The sequence below is a fragment of the Heteronotia binoei genome, chromosome 1 (assembly GCF_032191835.1).
Source record: "Heteronotia binoei isolate CCM8104 ecotype False Entrance Well chromosome 1, APGP_CSIRO_Hbin_v1, whole genome shotgun sequence".
NCBI lineage: Eukaryota > Metazoa > Chordata > Lepidosauria > Squamata > Gekkonidae > Heteronotia > Heteronotia binoei.
In genome coordinates this window covers 270,281,761-270,303,744 of record NC_083223.1, presented here as the reverse complement: position 1 = coordinate 270,303,744, position 21,984 = coordinate 270,281,761, and the positions used below count along the sequence as shown (strand labels likewise).

At 47.5% G+C, this 21,984-nt stretch overlaps 1 protein-coding gene across 1 annotated transcript in view; it reads right to left on the bottom strand.

Moving 5' to 3' along the window:
• Positions 1-21,984, bottom strand: part of LOC132582668 (zinc finger protein 420-like) — a 103,599-nt gene that overhangs the window by 8,010 nt on the left and 73,605 nt on the right. The window contains exons 2-4 of the mRNA XM_060254382.1: positions 17,123-17,249; positions 15,889-15,972; positions 5,918-7,212 (exon numbers count right to left, since the gene is read on the bottom strand). Of these exons, the coding sequence (XP_060110365.1) occupies positions 5,918-7,212; positions 15,889-15,972; positions 17,123-17,249 (1,506 nt within the window). The remainder of the gene's footprint in view (positions 1-5,917; positions 7,213-15,888; positions 15,973-17,122; positions 17,250-21,984) is intronic.

Sequence of the window (21,984 nt, the reverse complement as noted above, 5' to 3'; positions counted from 1 at the left end):
CGAATGGTGCTTGGGGGGGGGGGGCAGCAGTGAGAGGGCTTCTAGTGCCCTGGTCCCACTGATGGGCCTCCTGATGGAGCCTGGGTTTTTTGGCCACTGTGTGACACAGAATGTTGGACTGGATGGGCCATTGGCCTGATCCAACATGGCTTCTCTTATGTTCTTATGCCTGGGCCAGTGATGCTCTGTATTCTTGGTGCTTGGGGGGGCAGGAGTGAGAGGGCTTCTAGTGTCCTGGCCCCACTGATTGGCCTCCTGATGGAGCCTGGGTTTTTTGGCCACTGTGTGACACAGAATGTTGGACTGGATGGGCCACTGGCCTCATCCAACATGGCTTCTCTTACGTTCTTATGTCTGGGCCAGTGATGCTCTGTATTCTTGGTGCTTGGGGGGGCAGCAGTGAGAGGGCTTCTAGTGTCCTGGCCCCACTGATGGGCCTCCTGATGGAGGATTGGATTGGCCACTGTGTGACACAGAATGTTGGACTGGATGGGCCATTGGCCTCATCCAGCATGGCTTCTCTTATGTTCTTATGTACTATCCGCTGCACATGTCCCCAGTTGTCCCCCGCAATACCTGAGCTGGCTGCATGGCGGTTCTTTTCCCTTCAGCACATACAGGAGATGGCAGAAGAGGCCTCCAGGGTGTCTTTCCACTCCTGCCTGGGAGGGAGAGAAAGAAAGAAAGAGGGTGGGGAACCTTTTTTTACGAAGCACATATTTTCTGTGCCGGTCCCCAGAGTGAGCCTCTCTCCGGATTGGATTCAGGGGCGTGATTCAAGACACCAGATTGGATAGGAGCCTTTGGCCCCACATCCCTCCCCTCAACCGGCCATTCTATATGGGGATAGTCCATCCCCCTCCTCCCCTGGAAAGGCTTCTTCAAAACTTCTGCCCTTCCTTCAGCACGGTCAGCCCTAGATTGCCTAGCACCCTAGCTAAGGCTAACCCTCCTGCCTGACCCCCTCCCCCAAGTATATTTATGGAGAATGTGGGGGGAATGAGGAAGGAGAGTCCTAACGGGATGGGATGGAGTGCCTGACTTGAGGCAGCAAGTGGGAGGCTCCAGCTCAGAACGGAAACTGTCCCTATTCATCATTATTTCCAATGGAGGAAAGGCATTTAAAGGTGTGTGGTCCTTTTACATGTAAAGGCCAGAACTCCCTTTGGAGTTCAATTACGCTTGTCACAACCTTGCTCCTGGCTCCACCCCCCCAAAGTCTCCTGGCTCCACCCCCAAAGTCTCCTGGCTCCAGCCCCAAAGTCCCCAGATATTTCTTGCATTGGACTTGGCAACCAGAGGGGAAGGAGAGCTGACCCACCCATTTCTCCAAAACAGAAGGGGCACAGCCTGGATACTGAGAGGAGGCAGATTTCCTCTGAAAATCCCCCTTTGCACTCCTCAGATTCTTTCTGTTCCATGGGGTGGGTCTTCTGAGCGTCCAGCGACACAGCTCCTGTGCCCACATCAGCATCCCTTCCCAGCTCCCTCAGCCGATCAGCCACCGCCCCCCCCCCCAAAAAAGAATCTCCCCTTCAACCCTCCTCCTTAATCTCCTCCCTCTTTCTCTCCTGCCCCAAATCTCACTCTCAGCCCGCGTCCGTCCTTTTTGAAATGTGCTCCCCGGAAGCCACTTGAACTCCCCCCATTTCCCAAGGTGCTGGATTCAGATCCTGCGCTCAAGCCCGCTGCGGGAACCACCTGGCTCTGCACAAAGGGGGCAAGGCGGCTCTCCGTGGGGTAGGAGGGAGGGTCCCCAGGGAGGCAAGGAAGAAACTGGGGGGGGGGGGGGAGTGCTCTCTTTCACCCCCTGCTCCATGCCCTCCCCTCCTTTCTCTTTGCTTTAGGTCTTGCATTGCAGCCCCCAGCCCACATTTTTTCCCCCTTCCACCAAACGCCTCTCGGAGCTCACCGGAGTCCCTCCCAGCCATTCAGACCTTAGAAGCCCTGGAGATTCAGAGCTGCTTTCTTGGCAAGGGGCAGCCAAGGCAATGGCTCTTCCACCCTCCCCAGTGCAGCCTGCAAAATGCGCCTCTCTAGGACTGCGGAGCTCTCTCTCTCTCTCTTTAACCCTTGGAGACGGGGAAGATGGCTGGGCAGCGTTACTGATGGAACTAACATGAATTTAAGCAACCCTTGGTGAAAGGAGAAAAAGGAATGGGGGTGGCAGGGAGGGAATCAGGTGTAAAATGGCTCTGCTTTCTCCCCAGTCCCCCCACACACGCACTGAGTCAGGAATTGGGACTCCCCCTCCCAAAAGAAAAGGAACTGGCACTGTGGCACACCACGCTGGTGAATAATGCCACAAATAATGCCCAAAGAATCCCTGCTTAGAGAGCATTTCAGCCCTTCGAGGGAGCCAGGAGGGGAAATGCAAGCTAGAGCTTACAGTAGGCCCTGTACTAAATGCCCTGTAAACTCTTGGTAAACTCTGTAAACTTGGCAAACTGTAAACTCAGTCCTCAGGGAAATCAACCCAGACTGTTCCCTGGAAGGTCAGATGCTGAAGCTGAAGTGCCAATACTTTGGCCGCCCAATGAGAAAGAAGCGCTCGCTGGAGAAGATCCTGATGCTGGGAAAGGTGGAAGGTAAAAGAAGAAGGGGACGGCAAAAGATGAGGTGGCTGGACAGCGTTAGTGATGGAACTAACATGAATTTGAGCAGACATCAGAGGATGGTGGAAGACAGGAGGGCCTGGCGTGACTTTGTCCATGGGGTCACAAAGAGTCGGACTCTATATTTGTCGGAGTATATATAGTCGGACTATATATTTGTTGCATCATTCTTCCTAGGAGGCTCGTGACAGGTGTGAACATAAATGAAGATATGAAGCTGCCTTATGCTGAATCAGACCCTGGGTCCATCCAAGTCAGTATTGTCTTCTCAGACTGGCAGCGGCTCTCCCAAGTCTCAAACTGAGGTTTTTCACACCTATTTCCCTGGACCCCTTTTTTAGTTGGAGATGCCGGGGATTGAACCTGGGACCTCCTGCTTACCAAGCAGATGCTCTACCGCTGAGCCACTGTCCCTGTGGTGCTCCGCTTTCTTTCCCTCTTCCCTGTTTTATCCTCACAACAACCCTGTGAAGTAGGCTAGGCTAAGAAAAAGTAACTGGTCAGCCTTGTTAAAGGCAAGCTTTAAGGCTGAGCGGGGATTTTGTTCCTTAATATAATTTACCGCATTTATACTCCACCCTTCTTGCTTGGACTCAAGGTGGGATACACAGAGGGAGGCAAAACAATCGAACAGGGTGTGACATGGAAGAGACCAGGGGTGGCCAAACTTGTTAAATCAAGAGCCACATAGAAGAAACATCAGAGGAAGGAAGGAAGGAAGGAAGGAAGGAAGGAAGGAAGGAAGGAAGGAAGGAAGGAAGGAAGGAAGGAAGGAAGGAAGGAAGGAAGGAAGGAAGGAAGGAAGGAAGGAAGGAAGGAAGGGAGGGAGAGGTAGAAAGCAAGCAACTTTAACTTTAAATGCATTTCCGAAGCCGCCGGCTGCCTTGGCTTGGAGAAGTGATTTAAAGAGAGAAATGCCTTCTCCAAGATGGCCAACAGGGGCAATGGTGACTTTGAGAGCTACACAATATGTACAAAAGAGCCACATGTGGCTCCCGAGCCACAGTTTGGCCACCCCTAGAATAAACGGGGCGAAGGGAATTAGGATAGTACAGGGGTGGCCAGCGGCAGTTCTCCAGACGTTTTCTGCCTACAACTCCCATCAGCCCCAGTCAGCATAGCCAGTGGCTGGGGCTGATGGGAGTTGTAGGCAAAAAACATCTGGAGAGCTACCGTTGGCCACCCCTGGGATAGTAGAACCAAGCAGAAATTTTAAAAATAGAACACGTTGTTTATCTGGATTTCGGTAAAGCTTTTGATCAGGGCCGGCGCGCATGGTTCCGCCGCTCGAGGCAGAACCCCAACACATGCCCAACTCCCCCCCCCCCCCCAAGAAGACTGAGGTGACGTCATCAAGTCAGTTGCAAAAGCGCCATTGTTTCTGGGCGCTGAGGGGCCAGGGGAGTTGCTCCGACCCCTAAGCACCCAGAAACAACACGCAGCCCAAGGGCCGGCGCCCCAGGCAATTGCCTAATGTTGCCCATTTGCAGTGAGGCACCTGCTCAGAGGAGCCCAAGCATCTTGGAGGAGCACAGGGGGAAGAGACAGTCCTGCAGGTACAAGGGACCCAGGCTGTTACAGCCTTTGCATGTGATGGCCAATCACTTCAGTCACTTGGAGAGCCAGTTTGGTGTAGTGGTGAGTGTGCGGGCTCTTATCTGGGAGAACCAGGTTTGATTCCCCACTCCTCCACCTGCAGCTGCTGGAATGGCCTTGGGTTAGCCATAGTTCTCGCAGGAGTTGTCCTTGAAAGGGCAGCTGCTGTGAGAGCCCTCTCAGCCCCACCCACCTCACATAGTGTCTGCTGTGGAGGAGGAAAGTAAAGGAGATTGTGAGCCGCTCTGAAACTCTTTGGAGTAGAGGGCGGGATATAAATCCAATATCTTCATCTACCTCACAGGGTGTCTGTTGTGGGGGAGGAAGGTAAAGGAAATTGTGAGCCCCTCTGAGACTCTTCGGAGTGGAGGGCGGGATATAAATCCAATATCTTCATCTACCTCACAGGATGTCTGTTGTGGGGGAGGAAGGTAAAGGAGATTGTGAGCCACTCTGCGACTCTTCGGAGTGGAGGGTGGGATATAAATCCAATATCTTCTTCTTCTTCAATTCAGTCTAAGAACACCAATTCAAGCAGAATCACCCCATGAGGGTTTAACAGAGCAAACTTTCTCAGATACTTATCTCTTCTAGTACAATGAAATATTCAAGGTCAGACTTCATGCTTTATGTCAACAGAGCAAACAGAGAACCTCTTAGAGATCATGGCTTTATTTAAAATAAAGCATCCTCTTTATTAGGCAACAATATGATGTACAGTTGATAGTTAAATCATAAAGTACAGAAAAAGGCATACAATAAAAATTGCATCCACTAACATTCTGAAACTTAAATAGATAAGCATTACAGTTCCCTGAGATTTTGGCAAGTCAGTTTTACAGTTGATAGACAGAAAGCGAGGTACGATGGGAAACCCGGCCCATGTGATATGCTCGCCCAATATAAGGCCTTTTCCAATTGGAAGCGACCAGTAGAAAGCCTGATTAGACTCTTTTGATAGAGGAGACGGAGGAAAGAAACTTTTGAACTTTAACATGCGATTGTCCTCCAAAAAAAAAACCACTTGGTCCTGAAACACTTTGGACACTGTGTGACACAGAGAGCGTTTTCGCACTGACCTTACTCGGGAGCGACATCCTTCTTTACCGCGCAGCGTCTGCGCGTATTTCGCACTAATTACTCCGCAGAACCCGGAAGAGCCGCAAAGTCCCGCGGCTTTTGCGTCGCAAATGTAAACTGTTGGACTGGATGGGCCATTGGCCTGATCCAACATGGCTTCTCTTATGTTCTTATGTAAAGTGATTGTGCAAACAAGTAACTATACTAGGTGGAATACAACATGTCTTGATAACTGCCATTAAATTTTTAAAACAAGTTTTCAAGACATCAGATAGCAGCTGATCGTAATTCACAAGAAATAAACCTACTGTTCCCTCAGCACTAATGAACTGTGAAGGCTGAGAGGCAGCTCTGATCTTTTGTACTTTTCCTGATCAAGAATTGAACTTTACAGGGATTATGAAAATACAGTGCAGAAACATTCATAAATTTAATTAAAACTATTAATACGCTACAATCCTTCTCAACGTGCATGTGCATTTGGTAGGACGTAAGGTTTGTACTCTTAAAGAACCTTTTTCCACACTCCAGGAATTTGTATGGTTTCTTCCCCTCTGTGAATTCTTTGATCTGAAGAAAGGTTTCTGCTGTGCCTGAAGCTTTTTCCACATATTAGGCTGTTATATCGGTTCTGTGTGCGTCCTTCGGTGAGAAGTCAGTTTTGAGTTCTGAGTAAAGCTTTTCCCACACTCCAGGCATTTATATGGTTTCTCCCCTGTGTGAATTCTTTGGTGGGAACTAAGATTGCAACTCTGGCTAAAGCTTTTCCCACACTCCAGGCATTTATATGGTTTCTCCCTTGTGTGGATTCTTTGGTGGGAACTAAGATGGCTACTCTGACTGAAGCTTTTCCCACACTCCTTACATTTGTATTGTTTCTCCCCTGTGTGAATTTTCTGATGAACATTAAGGTTTGAACTGCGACTGAAGCTTTTTCCACACGCCAGACATGTATACAGTTTCTCCCCTGTGTGAATTAGTTGGTGGGAAGCAAGACCAGAATCCTGACTGAAGCCTTTTCCACACTCTAGGCATTTATATGGTTTCTCCCCTCTGTGAATTCGTTGATGGTAAGTAAGACTCGAAGTGTGACGGAAGCTTTTCCCACACTCTAGGCATTTATATGGTTTCTCCCCTGTGTGAATTCTTTGATGGGAGGTAAGACTGGAACCCTGACAGAAGCTTCTTCCACACTCCTTACATTTGTATTGTTTCTCTCCTGTGTGAATTTTCTGATGGACACTAAGGTGTGAACTGCGATTGAAGCTTTTCCCACACTCCAGGCATGTATATGGTTTCTCCCCTGTGTGAATTCTTTGGTGGGAAACAAGTCTAGAACTCTGACTGAAGCTTTTCCCACACTCATTACATGTGTATTGTTTCTCCCCTGTGTGCTTCTTCTGATGGGCATTAAGATGTGAACTGTGAATGAAGCTTTTCCCACACTCCAGGCATTTATATGGTTTCTCCCCGGTGTGAGTTCTTTGGTGGGAAACAAGACTGGAATTCTGACGGAAGGTTTTCCCACATATGAGGCATTTATATGGTTTTTCTTCTGTGTGAATTCTTTGGTGGGAAGTAAGGGGTGCACTCTGGCTGAAGGTTTTCCCACACCCCAGGAATTTATATTTTTTCTTTCTGTTGCACATCCTTTGTTGAACAGGAATAACTGATATTTCAGTGAAATCCTCTCCTCTTGCAGTGTTCTCATTCCTGCTACCTACTTGACATCTATTTTGCTGTACAGACTGATCCCTCTTTAAAAGACTGGAATTATTCCTCCCTTTGGGTGGGTATTTTCTGTCCTCCTTTCTTGATGCATCCAAATATTCAAACTTCTCTTTCACATCCGAATACGTAGCCTCTTTTTCCATCAAAGTGTGTTCTTCTGCTTCATTCGCTGACTGCCACACGTCTCCTGCTGAAAGAAAGGGATACCCGGTGTGATGATATGGCAATTTCCGCAAATACTTAATTTTGTATCCAGTAGCACCTAAAGACTAACGAGGTATTCCAGGTTTAAGCTTTTGGAGTCAAGACCAGTGGCAGACTGGCCAGGGTGTCGGCTTGCCCGATGGCAAGTGGGCCCCCTGAAACATTAGACGATACGTTAAAAAATGTTAATGACCTTTTAGTGGCTTGAAGTCCCAGTTATTATTACTGTCATGCAACTCAAATTTGCATTGTATTTAGGGTTGCCAGCCTCCAGGTGGGGCCTGGGGATCTCCTGCTTTTACACCTGAGCTCCAGCTGGCAGAGATCAGCTCCCCTGGAGAAAATGCAATCTGTATTGACATTTAGTAGCTACTGTATGCTGCCAGTAATACATACAATACATGCACGCTGCAATTACTGAAATATATACACACTGATTTCGCAAAAGCTTTAATTGTACCTTTCTTCCAGTTGTGTTTTTTAAAAAATTTATTTCTTATAGTTGTGGGTGGGCCCTCTATGTCTCCTGGCAACCAATATTTTTAGTCCCAGTCCGCTACTGGTCAAGACCCTCTTCCCCATACCTAATCAGAATGTTAATCTCTCAGTCTTTATAACTCCATCAGTAAGTGGGAGAGGTATTACAAAACAGGAATTCAGGATGCAAAAGCACCATGCACATTCTAAATAGTTAAGATTAGAACAAAAAAGAGATAATCAGGGGCCAAGAATTAGCATCTGTGAGATAAGAATCCTATATCCCTGTTCAGTCCTGGGGCGGACCGTTCTGAATTTGTGAATGAATTTAATTTCAGCAATTGTGCATTTTAATTTCTCTTTGAAGCTTCAATGTTTAAGGGCTACCACTCTTAGTTTGGTGTAGTGGTTAAGTGTGCGGACTCTTATCTGGAAGAACCGGGTTTGATTCCCCACTCCTCCACTTGCACCTGCTGGAATGGCCTTGGGTCAGCCATAGCTCTGGCAGAGGTTGTCCTTGAAAGGGCAGCTGCTGTGAGAGCCCTCTCCAGCCCCACCCACCTCACAGGGTGTCTGTTGTGGGGGAGGAAGGTAAAGGAGATTGTGAGCCGCTCTGAGACTCTTTGGAGTGGAGAGCGGGATATAAATCCAATATCTTCATCTTCTTAGTTCCATTTGTTCTCTTCTATAGGGACTGACCTATTTGTCCGATGAACAGAGCGGAAGGCTATTGCTGCCATTTGCTGACATATACTGCCTTGGAAGATCACAAGTGAATGTACCAGAGATGGGTACAGCTGGTGTGGTTAGGTCTTGGGATGGTGGTGTCCGAGTGAACTTGGGGACAAAGTTGGTAGCAGGCTCTGGACTCAGGTTCTGTGTCCAGGTGAGGACAGGCTTTGTTCTGGGTTAGTGGTTGTTTACAAAAAAGAGGGAAGAATTGGTTTGCCTTCCAATGCCTGTAAGAGACTCAGCATGGTTTGTTAGTGATTCACTGGATGGGTTTGAGCTGAGAGGTGTATGTGATCCCCAGCAGTGAATGTAAGAACATACGAAGAGACCTGCTGGGTCCACTCAGCCTCTTATCTCCCACAGCAGCCAACCAGTTCCTCTGGAGGGCCGACAACAGGGCAGAGAGGCCAACGCCTTCCCCTCAAAGAAGAGCCCTGTTGGGTCAGACCAGTGAGGGTCCATCTAGTCCAGCAACCTGTCTCACACAGTGGCCTCAACCAGTTCCTCTGGAGAGCCAACAACAGGGCAGAGAGGCCGAGGCCTTCCCCTCATAAAAACATCAGAAGAGCCCTGCTGGATCAGACAAATGAGGATCCATCTAGTCCAGCATCCTGTCCCACACAGTGGCCTCAACCAGTTCCTCTGGAGGACCAGAAACAGGGTAGAGAGGCCGAGGCCTTCCCCTCATAAGAGCATCAGAAGAGCCCTGCTGGATCAGACCAGTGAGGATCCATCTAGTCCAGCATCCTTTCTCACACAGTGGCCTCAACCAGTTCCTCTGGAGGACCAGGAACAGGGCAGAGAGGCCGAGGCCTTCCCTTCATAAGAGCATCAGAAGAGCCCTGCTTGATCAGACAAGTAAGGATCCATCTAGTCCAGCATCCTGTCCTACACAGTGGCCTCAACCAGTTCCTCTGGAGGACCAGGTACAGGCTGGAGGACCAGGTACAGGGCAGAGAGGCCGAGGCCTTCCCCCTCATAAGAGCATCAGAAGAGCTCTGCTGAGATCAGACCAGTGAGGATTAGTCCAGATCCTGTCCCACACAGTGGGCAGCCAGTTCCTTTGGAAGACCAACAACAGGATACAGAGGTCAAGGACTTCACAAAGGAGAAGTCAAGAAGGGCAAGAGAAGGGTTAAGAGAGACAACCCTTTATGCTTCAACATATCTACTAATATCTAGATTTTCAATCCACTCAAGTCACAGCTGGGGAGAGCTAAAAGAGCTCTGTCACATCTCCTGGAAAGCACGATGCTCACATTCCTGTGAGGGATGGAAAATAGTTTGCTGGGCAGTTCTATCTCACCTCCTCGAGATGCACCCTGGATAACACTAAAGACCTGGAACTTCTTGACGGCAGAAAATCATAGGATCTCCTGGCTACTCTACACATATGTAGCAGCTTAGATGGTATGAACAATCTGTAGCTTGTGACAATTAGATGGAGGACAGGATTTCACTGGGACAGTGACTGGCTGAGGGACATCTAGACCAGCCTCCTGTCTCACACAGTGGCCTCAACCAGTTCCTCTGGAGCGCCAACCACAGGACAGAGCGGCTTATGGCTTCAGAAATGGGGAAATCTTGGGGGTTTCCTCCAGAGCGGAACAACACTGAGCTGGACTTGGCAAAAGGGCCATCAGAGGTAGGCAGAAGGAAACCGTCTCTTGTCGCTGGGCTGAAGATCTTACAGGCACCGTTTCACCATCTGCTATTCCCCCAAGCCCTTTGCAGGCAAACTGTGAGAACAAACAAGGCCACAGAAATTCACCAGCCCTTGGAAGGAAGCGCAGGCCACACCCATCCCAAGACAGACTTCTGAAGCCCCCCTACCTGCCAATCCATCGCAGCCCAGGAGAACTTATACAAAAGTACAATATATAATCACACTCGAATCCATGAATTTTTTTCATATTTGAGGCTGGTTTATCGTGGATGCCTTAGTACTTCTTGCCTGCCCACCTGGAAGCTGGCAAGCCTACTGAGAAAGATTTCCTCCAAAAATCCCCCTTTCCGCTCTTCAGATTCTGTTCTATGGTGTAGGTCTTCTGAGGGTCCTGGGACACAGCCGCTGTGCCCACATTAGCAACCCCAAGCTGCCTCAGCTTTTCTGGATAGTGCCTTCTGTCAGCCACCCCGCTCCTGCAACGGAAATCACCCTCCAGACCTCCTCCTTAATCTCCTCCCTCTTTCTCCCCTGCCCCAAATCTCACTCTCAGCCCGCCTCCCTCCTTTTAAAAATGCTCTCCTGAAAGCTGCTTGAATTTTCTCCAATTTCCCAAGGTGCTGGATTCAGATCCTGCGCTCAGGTCCTCTGCAAGAACCGCTCTGGTTCTGCACAAAAGGACAAGGCGGCTCTCCCTGGGGCAGGAGGAAAAAGGGGGTCCCCAGGAAGGCAAGGAAGAAACTGAGGGGGGGGAGTGCTCTTTTTCACCTTCTGCTACATGCCCTCCTCTTCTTTCTCTCTGCTCTGGGTCTTGCATTGCAGCCCCCCAACCCACATTCCCCCCCTCCAAAGCCTCCTGGAGCTCACCAGATTCCTTCCCAGCTGTTCCAGCTGAAGCCCCTGTTGATTCAGAGGGGCTTTTTCGGGAAGGAGGAAATGGCTCTTCCCCCTCCCCCAGTGCAGCCTGCAAAATGTGCCTCTCTAGGACTGCGGAGGTCTCTCGATCTCTCTCTTTAACCCTTGGAGACAGGGAAGGTTTTGAGAAAGAAGAAAGAAAGAAAGAAAGAAAGAAGAAAGAAAGAAAGAAAGAAAGAAAGAAAGAAAGAAAGAAGAAAGAAAGAAAGAAGAAAGAAAGAAAGAAGAAAGTAAGAAAGAAAGAAAGAAAGAAAGAAAGAAAGAAAGAAAGAAAGAAAGAAAGAAGAAAGAAAGAGAAAGAAGAAGGAAGGAAGGAAGGAAGGAAGGAAGGAAGGAAGGAAGGAAGGAAGGAAGGAGGGAAGGTAGGGGAGGGAGGGAGGGAGGGAATCAGGTATAAAGTGCCTCTGATTTCTCTTCAGTTTCCCCCCCACCCACTGAGTCAGGAACTGAGACTCCCCCTCCCAAAAGAAAAGGAGCTGGCACTTCTTCAAGGGAGCCAGGAGGGAAAAAATGCAAGCAGAGTGTCTGAGAAACGGGCAAATGAGTGAAAGAAATTAGGATATCCCTCAGCAAAGGGTCACAAGGCTTAAGGTTGCCAGTCTCCAGGTGGGAGAGAAGTCACTTTAGGAACAATGATATAAACAACCAAAGGTTATAGTGACCAAACCACTACGTAACAACGGTGTGCATGTACAAGAAGCAAAACTGACAAAAGAATTACAAAATTCCTAAATAATCTTCCAAAAAGGAGCCCCAGTGTGGAGGCTGTCAACTTTGGAGTTTGATTAAAACTCTTCCAGCACAGGGGTGCTCCAGAAATTCTTAAAGAAGATGTCCCCGTTCAAAAAACGCTTACAGCGACACTTCCACTGCGTTCCCCACTGCTTAATGTTTTTTATAATTATATGGGATTACAAATTCTCCAAGAAACTTTAAACTGGCATCACGCTCACAAGCGGCTCAAGGCCTTTAAGGAAAGGAAAGGAAAGGTCCCCTGTGCAAGCACCATTCGTTTCCGACCCTGGGGTGACGTCGTTCTCACAATGTTTTCACGGCAGACTTTTTACGGGGTGGTTTGCCATTGTCTTCCCCAGTCACCTACACTTCCCCCCCCAACAAGCTGGGTACTCATTTGACCGACCTCGGAAGGATGGAAGGCTGAGTCGACCTCGAGACAGCTACCTGAAAACCCAGCTTCCGCTGGGGATCGAACTCAAGTTGTGAGCAGAGTTTAGGATTGCAGTACTGCAGCTTTAACACCCACCGAATCTCACCCTGCTTTAACACCTTGGAATCTCTAGTTCAAGGGATCTCACGCAAGACGGGGCCAGCCAACACCCTGCTCTGAAAAACTCTCCCTCCAGAGTGGACAACACTGAGCTAGACTTGGCAGAAGGGCCATAAGAAGAGGTAGAAGGAAACTGCCTCTTGTCCTGGGTTGAAGATTTACAGGCACCGTTTCAGCATCCGCTATTCCCCCAAGCGCACAAGAACAGGCACTTACTCTGTTTGCCCAGTTGCAGAGGAGCACCTGCTCAGAGGAGCCCACCTGTCTTGGAGCAGAGGGGGAAGAGGCGGTCCTGAAGGTACAAGGGGTCCAGGCTGTGATGGGCTGTGCATGCGATGGCCAATCCCTTCAATCCAGCCTGCTAAGAACACCAATTCAAGCAGAATCACCCCATGAGGGTTTAACAGAGCAAACTTTCTAAGAGACTTATCTCTGCCAGTGCAATGAAATAGTCAAGCTCAGACTTCACACCTTGTGTCAGCAGAACAAACAGAGAACCTCTTAGAGATCATGGTTTTATTTTAAATAAAGCATCCTCTTTATTAGGCAACAATTTGATGAACAGGTGAAAGTTAAATCATACAAGCACAAAAAAAAGCACACAGTAAAAATTGGATCTAATAACATTCTCAAAATAAGCGAAACAGATAAGCATTACAGTTCCCTAAGATTTTGGCAAGTCAGTTTTAAACTTCATGGGCAAAAAGAGAGGTACAATGGGAAGCCCGGCACATATGACACGCTCACCCAATAGAAGGCCTTTTCGAACTGGAAGCCACCAGTAGAGAGCCTGATCAAACCCTTCATGTGACATTTTTGATAGAGGAGGACAAAGAAAAAGAAATAAAATTTTGAACTTGAACATGCAATTGTTCACCACATGCAAACATTTGGACCCAAAACGCATTCTGCAAAAGAGGAACTATACTAGATTGAAAACAACATGTCTTGATAACTGCAATACATTTTTAAAACAAGTTTTTCAGACATCAGACAGCAGTTGATCATAATTCACAAGAAATAAGCCTCCTGTTCCTTCGGCACTAATGAACTGTCGAGGCTGAGAGGCTGCCTCTGATCTTTGGTACTTTTCCTGATGAAGAACTGAACTTTACAGAGATTATGAAAATACACAACGCAGAAACATTCATAAATTGAATGGAAATTATGAATATCCTTTCTCGTGCATGTGCATTGGTGGGAAGTAAGGGGTGCATTCTGACGGAACTCTGAGCTCACAGGAGCGCAGCTCCTGAACCTTTCTGAGCGTTCCACCTCCTCCTTCTGAGAGTGCCACCTCCTTGTCCATTGTATAGTATTGCAGCTGCATAACAATCCCTGAATGAGCTCCACCACCTATTTTTGTACAAAAACGACCCCTGGATGGATCCTTTCCCCACACTACAGGCATTTGTATGGTTTCTCCCCTGTGTGAATTCTTTGACCTGAAGTAAGGTTTCTGCTGTACCTGAAGGTTTTCCACACATAAGGCCAGGGGTGGCCAACGGTAGCTCTCCAGATGTTTTTTGCCTACAACTTCCATCAGTCCAAGCCATCAGCCATGCTGGCTGCGGTTGATGGGAGTTGTAGACAAAAAACATCTGGAGAGCTACCGTTGGCCACCCCTGCATTAGGCTGTTATATGGTTTCTGTGTGTATCCTTTGGTGGGAAGTCAGTTTTGACTTCTGCCTGAAGCTTTTACCACACTCCAGGCAAGAATATGGGTTCTCCCGTGTGTGAATTCTTCGGTGGGAAGCAAGAGCAGAACGTTGAGTAAAGCTTTTCCCACACTCCAAGCATTTATATGGTTTCTCCCCCTGTGTGAATTCTTTGGTGGGAAGCAAAAACAGAACGTTGAGTGAAGCTTTTCCCACACTCCAAGCATTTATATGGTTTCTCCCCTGTGTGAATTCTTTGGTGAGAAGTAAGAGTGGAACTTTCAGTGAAGCTTTTCCCACAATCTAGGCATTTATAGGGTTTCTGTCCTGCATGAATTTTGAGATGGGACACTAAGGGATGAATTGTTACTGAAACTTCTTCCACACTCGAGGCATTTGTATGGTTTCTCCCCTGTGTGAATTCTTTGGTGGGTAGAAAGAGCAGAACTCTTTCTGTTCAGTCCTGGGGGGTCCATTGTTCTGAATTTGTGGGTAAATTTGATTTCAGCAATTGTGCTTTTTAATTTCTCCTTTACACTTCTCTGTTTAAGGGCTGCCACTCTTCGGCCCATTCTTTCTTTTGTGTAGGGATTGCATTGCTTGTCTGACAAACAGAGTGGAAGGCCATCGCTGCCATTTGCTGGCATATACAACCTCGAAGATCACATGTGAATGTACCAGAGATGGTACGGGCTGCGGTGGTTAGGTCTTCGGATGGGGGTGTTTGAATGAACTTGGAGACAGAGTTTGCGGCAGGCTCTGGACTCAGATTCTCCTCATAATGCCCCTGTGTCCAGGTTAGGAAGGGCTTTGTTCTGGGTTTGAAGCTGTTTACAGGCAAGAGGAAGAAAAGGTCTGCATCCCAATGCCTGTGAGAGAAGCGTGTCATCATCCAGCATGGTGTGTTAATGACTCACTGGATGGCTTTTAGCTGAGATGTGTAATGACCACTAATGAACACAAGGACATATGAAGAGGCCTGGTGGGTAGTTCCAGTCAACACGCAATCGTGTATTAAACAGAAGAGACAAGAAAGAAAGAAAGAAAGAAAGAAAGAAAGAAAGAAAGAAAGAAAGAAAGAAAGAAAGAAAGAAAGAAAGAAAGAAAGAAAGAAAGAAAGAAAGAAAGAAAGAAAGAAAGAAAGAAAGAAAGAAAGAAAGAAAGAAAGAAAGATGATGATGATATTGGATTTATACCCCTCCATTAACTTTGAATCTCAGTCTCTGAGAAGGCTACAATTTCCTTTACCTTCCTCCCTGACAACAGACAGAGGTGGGTGGGGCTGAGAGAGCTCTCACAGCAGCTACCCTTCAAGGACAGCTCTGCCAGAGCTATGGCTGACCCAAGGCCATTACAGCAACTGCAAGTGGAGGAGTGGGAAATCAAACCCGGTTCTCCAGATAAGAGTCCGCACACTTAATCACTACACCAAACCAAGACTTCCCCTGCAAGAGGCTGGATTTTATATCGGCGTCTTGTAGGCACCAGAACTTTGACAATCACGTGCAACCCTGCTCCATGCCCATGGCCAGGACAGCAGTCTGGGGTTGCTTTGAGTCATAACTCTACCATAAAGCACATATTTTCTGCTTTGCAGGCCCAGAGAGCCAGGATCAGGACCTGGAATCTCTAGATCAAGGATTGCAGGCAAAAGAGGTCTGGCCAACACCCTGCTCTGAAAAACTCTCCCTCCAGAGTGGACAACACTGAGCTGGACTTGGCAAAAGGGCCATCAGAGGAGTCAGAAGGAAACCACCTCTTGTCCTGGGCTGAAGATCTACAGGCACCATTTCAGCATCCTCTATTCCCCCAAGCCCTTTGCAGGGCATACTGCAAGAACAAGCAAAGCCACTGAAATTCTCCAGCCCTTGGAAGGAAGCGCAGGCCACGCCCACTCCCAAGACAGACTTCTGAAGCCCCCCTACCTGCCAATCCATCACAGTCCAGGAGAAACGGCTCTTTCTCTTCTTCCAGCCGGGATATGAGATCAGGTTTGGCGATCGGAGGACCTGTTTATTGGGGGGGAAACCCACAAAATTAGACCTCTTTTGTGTGCTCCTCAATTCAACCATTCCAACCAGCTGAAAAGAGCACCCTAATGAATAATAAAATTTAATGAATAATAAATAATAAATTCATAAAATTCGTGGCAGGGGCTGAGCTTTTGATACTCACCACTCACTACTGCTTCTGCTCACCGTAACTCTTGACGGTCATGCCCTGCCACAAATCCTCTTAGTCCTGAAGGTGCTCCTGCACTCTCGCCCTTTTCTGCTGCTGCAGACCGACTAACACGGCTGCCCATCTGGATCTCACTCTGAGCCAGACTGACTGTCCCTCCAGAAAGACACACAGAGGCAAGCAATGGGAGCGGCAAAGAGGGGTATCGTATGGGGTCAAGACTCATCCCTCTTTCCTCATACTGAGACTCTGTAGGAGCATGGATATGTGGCTAGGCACTCATGTGTCCCCAACTCTGGGCCTCTTGGGACCTCGGCCTCTGTGTGCGCAGACCTGCATGTGGGTGCAGCATTTCCCCACAAAACAGTGAGGTGATTCTTTTAAAAGGGCTGATTTTTATTCAACATCAAGAGAAAGGAAGACAACAAAGGAAGTTGGCAGCTGGGAGTCAAAACAAATATCTCTTTGGGCACTTTTAAGACCAACGAAGTTTTATTCTGGATATAAGCTTTTGTGGGGGGGAAGGCTTTAAGTGAATTTTTTTTTGCTTTTTTCTGGGGCAGTCTGAGGCGCTAGGCAACGAGAGGGGTGCTGGCATAACACTGGCAGTCATGTGCCTGTTCCATGCCAAGCTGAGATGGAGAGGCCAGCTGAGAACTGAAATGACAGCAGAGGCAGCAGCACGTCTCAGCCCAGACTGGAGGGAAGCCCCTACTTAGAGCCTCCCACCATCTCCAGACCAGGCCTCTCTTGGCACCTCTTCCGATGCCCTCTCAGGGGGGTTCAGGCCCAGAAGTGCCAGGCAGGGGCTCCTCTCTGCAAGGAGAGCACAGAGCCCTGCCCACACCAGAGGGAGGAGAGCGGAGGGGGGGCAGAGACCACCAATGGGACCAGGGCAGGCAGCCTGACCTCCTCCTTCCTCCCTAAGGAACACCTCACAGTCACTCCTCACAGCAAGAAGGAGAAAAGGCTCCTCACCCAGAGAGGCCACGTTCCCAAAATTCTCCAGCATGACTTCCTTGTAGAGAGCTCTCTGGGCCGGGCGCAGCAGGCTCCACTCCCCCGGGGTGAAGATCACGACCACCTCATCAAAGGACACCCCCGCCTGCAAGAAGGAGAAGGAAGCATTTTGTTACCTCACTGAAAGCTGGTCCATGGGGGGAGGGGAACCAAAAACACAGAGAGCCAATTCATAGTGAAGAGCAGCAGAAAGAGGTGGTAAGAAGAGCCCCAAAGGGGGACATCTCTCTCCACCTCCAGCCCTCCAGGGAGCATTTTGGAACCAGAGGGGTCTCCTCAGCCACAGGGGGCTACCGGCCTTGAAGAAAAGGGGCCAAAGATGGCCATATGATAAAGGACCATGCTCTTTAACTTGTTCATAAATGATTTAGAGTTGGGAGTGAGCAGTGAAGTGGCCAAGTTTGCGGATGACACTAAATTGTTCAGGGTGGTGAGAACCAGGAAGGATTGTGAGGAACTCCAAAGGGATTTGTTGAGGCTGGGTGAGTGGGCGTCAACGTGGCAGATGCGGTTCAATGTGGCCAAGTGCAAAGTAATGCACATTGGGGCCAAGAATCCCAGCTACAAATACAAGTTGATGGGTGTGAACTGGCAGAAACTGACCAAGAGAGAGATCTTGGGGTTGTGGTAGATAACTCACTGAAAATGTCAAGACAGTGTGCGATTGCAATAAAAAAAGGCCAATGCCATGCTGGGAATTATTAGGAAGGGAATTGAAAACAAATCAGCCAGTATCATAATGCCCCTGTATAAATCGATGGTGCGGTCTCATTTGGAGTACTGTGTGCAGTTCTGGTCGCCGCACCTCAAAAAAGGATATTATAGCATTGGAGAAAGTTCAGAAAAGCGCAACTAGAATGATTAAAGGGCTGGAACACCTTCCTATGAAGAAAGGTTGAAACACTTAGGGCTCTTTAGCTTGGAGAAACGTCGACTGAGGGGTGACATGATAGAGGTTTACAAGATAATGCATGGATGGAGAAAGTAGAGAAAGAAGTACTTTTCTCCCTTTCTCACAATACAAGAACTTGTGGGCATTCGATGAATTGCTGAGCAGACAGGTTAAAACGGATAGAAGGAAGTACTTCTTCACCCAAAGGGTGATTAACATGTGGAATTCACTGCCACAGGAGGTGGTGGCGGCCACAAGCATGGCCACCTTCAAGAGGGGGTTAGATAAAAATATGGAGCAGAGGTCCATCAGTGGCTATTAGCCACAGTGTGTGTGTGTGTGTGTGTGTATATTGGCCGCTGTGTGACACAGAATGTTGGACTGGATGGGCCATTGGCCTGATCTAACATGGCTTCTCTTATGTTCTTATGTTATGTTATGTTCCCAGCGAGCCTGCAGCAGACGTGGACTATTGCACCCTTCTTAAATCTTCGTTCGCGAAGCCAAGCCGAGAGATGTTATGTTCCTTTCCATGGGAAAATTCAATATTGTTATGGAGGCATTTGGATTTGGACCCAATCAAAAGGAATGCTCCAGTTGTCCTGCTTGTCTACAGAAACCACCCTAGACAGGGGTGGTGACCGTTTTTCTGCCTTCCCAACAGAGAACACGAGAATCAAGAGGAAGGAGCCCCGATCATCTGAACACAGAAGCATCCCTACTGCCTGTCCCACATCTCCCCAGAGATCCTGCCTCCCCCCGTACTGAGCTGGCTGCATGGCAGCCTTTTCCCTTCAGCACACAGAGGAGATGGCGGAGGAGGCCTCAAGCGTGTCTTTCCACCGACCTGGGAGGGAGAGAAAGACAAACGTTGGGAATCCAGTTTTTGCTCCACACACATTTCCTGTGCCAGTCCCTGGAGTCCACCTCTCTCCAGGCTGGATTCAGAGAGAAGTTCAAGATCCTGGATTTGTTCTATCAAGACTCAGGAGCCTTTGGCCCCCACATCTCTCCCCTCAACCGGCCATTCTATCTGAGTGAGTGAAATGGATTAGAACAGGGTGGCCGAACTGTGGCTCTTTCACACATATTGTGTGGCTCTCAAAGCCCCCAGTGCACCGTCAGCTGGCTTGGAGAAGGCATCTGTCTCTTTACAGCACTTCTCCAAGACAAGGGCATCCGGTGACTTAAAGAATGCCTTTAAAGTTAAAAGTTGCTTTCTTTTCACCTCTCCTTCCTCAATCTATTTCCTTCCTTCCTTCCTGTCTTGCGGCTCTCAAACATCTAATGTTCATGTCTTTTGGAATCTCAGATATCTGATGTTTATTCTTTGTGGCTCTTACGTTAAGCAAGTTTGGCACACCTGGATTAGAAATCTGAGCTGAAGTGAGACAAGTGAATGGAAAGGTTAATACCCAGCCAGCAGTTAATTGGTAAAAAGAGGTATTTTAACAAAGATGTCCAAAGAAATGGCGACATTATTAGCAAAAAATTATGCCTCCAAGGTTGCAGATAAGGGACCAGGGGTCTTGGCAGACAGAAAAGTAGAGTACAGATGAAGACTTACAGGCAGTGGACACCTACTGAGCATGCTGAATGGATTTATAAATCTGCATTTGCACGCCCAGCATAAGTAATTGCTTCATTTACATGGTCATACAATGTTATGTTGAGGGTGGGGATCATATTAAGGAGCTAATGTGTAGTGGGCGGCCTGGAAATTGTAAACGTAAGAGCCACATAGAATAAATGTCAGATGTCTGAGAGCCGCAAGATGTGAATGTCAGATGTTTGAGACAGGAAGGAAGGAAGGCAGCAAATAGATGGGGGCAGGCTGGGAGGTGGAAAGAAAGCAACTTCAAATGCAGTCTCCAAGCCACTGTCTGGCTTGGCTCGAATAATAATAATAATAATAAATTTTATTTGTATCCCGCCCTCCCCACCTAGGCAGGCTCAGGGCGGCTAACAGCATTTCATAAAACATACAATAATAGATAAAACCTTTAATTTAACAATATAAAACTTTACGTTTAACAACATTAAAAACCAGTCAATACAATTAAAGTAACTTCGTCTGACAGTGCCGATGGTGTTTGACGCTAGTTCTGTCAATTTATACAATCTATACAGTGATTCAAAGAGAGAGATGCCTTCTCCAAGCCAGCCAATGGGGTGGGGTTGGGGGGCTTCAAGAGCGTGAAAGAGCCATGTGTGGCTCCTGAGCCACGGTTTGGCCACCCCTGTTGGAAACCTTGCTCTCTCATCCAATGAGAGGACAGGGGAGGGACTTGCGGCCGGTGATAGGTATAAAATGTATTTTTCTTTAGTCTGTACTTTGGGATTGCCTGGGGAGTACAGCTCCTACTGATATCAAAAACTTTGGAACAGATCTACCTGACTGACTGACTGGGGAGGGCAGGGTATAAATGCAAATAAGAAAGAAGAAAAATCACACGGGGGCCCTTATTCATCCGACCCTCTCCTCCCCTGGAAACATTTTTCCCTCAAACTCTGCCAACCCCTTCCCTGCCTGAAGCCGCACTCCTCCCTCCTCCTCTCTGGGGGCAGCAACACCCTCCTGCCTGCCTTCCCCCCCCCCCCCCCCACAACAGATTTCTTAGGAGAATATTCTGGGAATGAGGTGGGAGAGCCCTAATAGTGTAACAAGAAATACTGGGGAACAGTCTTCTCTTTTTCTTAGGGGGGGGGATTTGTATAGGCAGACCCAGGTAGAGCTATTTATGTCCGAGATTCCACTATGAGCATATCAGTAATAATTTCAGAGAGAGAGAGAACTTTCAAAAAAACCCACATGCTTTGGTAATAGAGAGAGAATTGTCTTAAACATAAAATAATAACCAGGACTTTTGAAATATATTAGGAAGATCAGTGGGAATTACTCTGGTCTTTGGCTTTATAGAAAACTTATTCTTTAAACATTAAAATTCAAAACTTTAAAATAAACGCCAGATGGTATTTAGCTCCCCAGAAACTATACTGATCTAAATCCAAACACAGCCCAAATTGTTGGGAAGGACGTCAACTCCCAGGTACTTTCAGGCACGGCTGATGGAAATGTCCCAGGGTGAAGTTATTCTGACCATCAGTGGCTGGCATTAGAAATGAAATTTTGAATTGTGCAATTCCTCCTACGCCAGAATCAATCCACTGAATTTCTGGCCAGCTTTAAAAATTCACAGCTTAAAGGGAATTGGTATCATTATTACTTATTGCTCTGAAGATTCTTGTAGCTAAACCCTGGAAGGAAAAGACTGGGCCAACAATTCAACAATGGTGGACTGAGCTGTGGGCGGTTGTAGCTATGGTGAGATTAGCTCCACAAATTTATACAGCAGAGGTTCCTACAAAAAAGAATAACTTTCTAGAAAAATGGTTCTCTTTTTCTGACTATGTAAACCATAATAAAGAAGTGAAAAATACAATTCCAAAGAGATAGCTGACTTTTTTCCTTTTACTAGACATGGAGCAATATATAAAACTGGAACAGTATTGGCTTATATTTACTAACTTTACTCCATTTCGGATTCTGCATCATCAGTGGTACCATGTTTAAATGTCTGTTAATTTCTATTTATTTATTATCCATACATGTATGGAGTATTATTATTTGCAATTGTTATGTAAAAATAATTACAAATTCCAGTTTTAAACAATAAAATAATGAAAATACACACATGCACTTAATTAAATTATCACACGGAGAGAAAAACACCAGAAAAACAAATCTTTAGCAGAGTGGCTAGGAGGTAATATTTGTGGGGGTGAAAAGGCTTTCATAGCTACCTGTCCAGTAAACAGAAGTCCAAAGAGGAGGCAGCAGAACGACCAGTGTTCTTCTGAGGAAGGTTCCCAAGCAGAGTTCAGGGGTATGAGTCTGAAGGCTCCAAGACTGAACACCCTGAGCAGG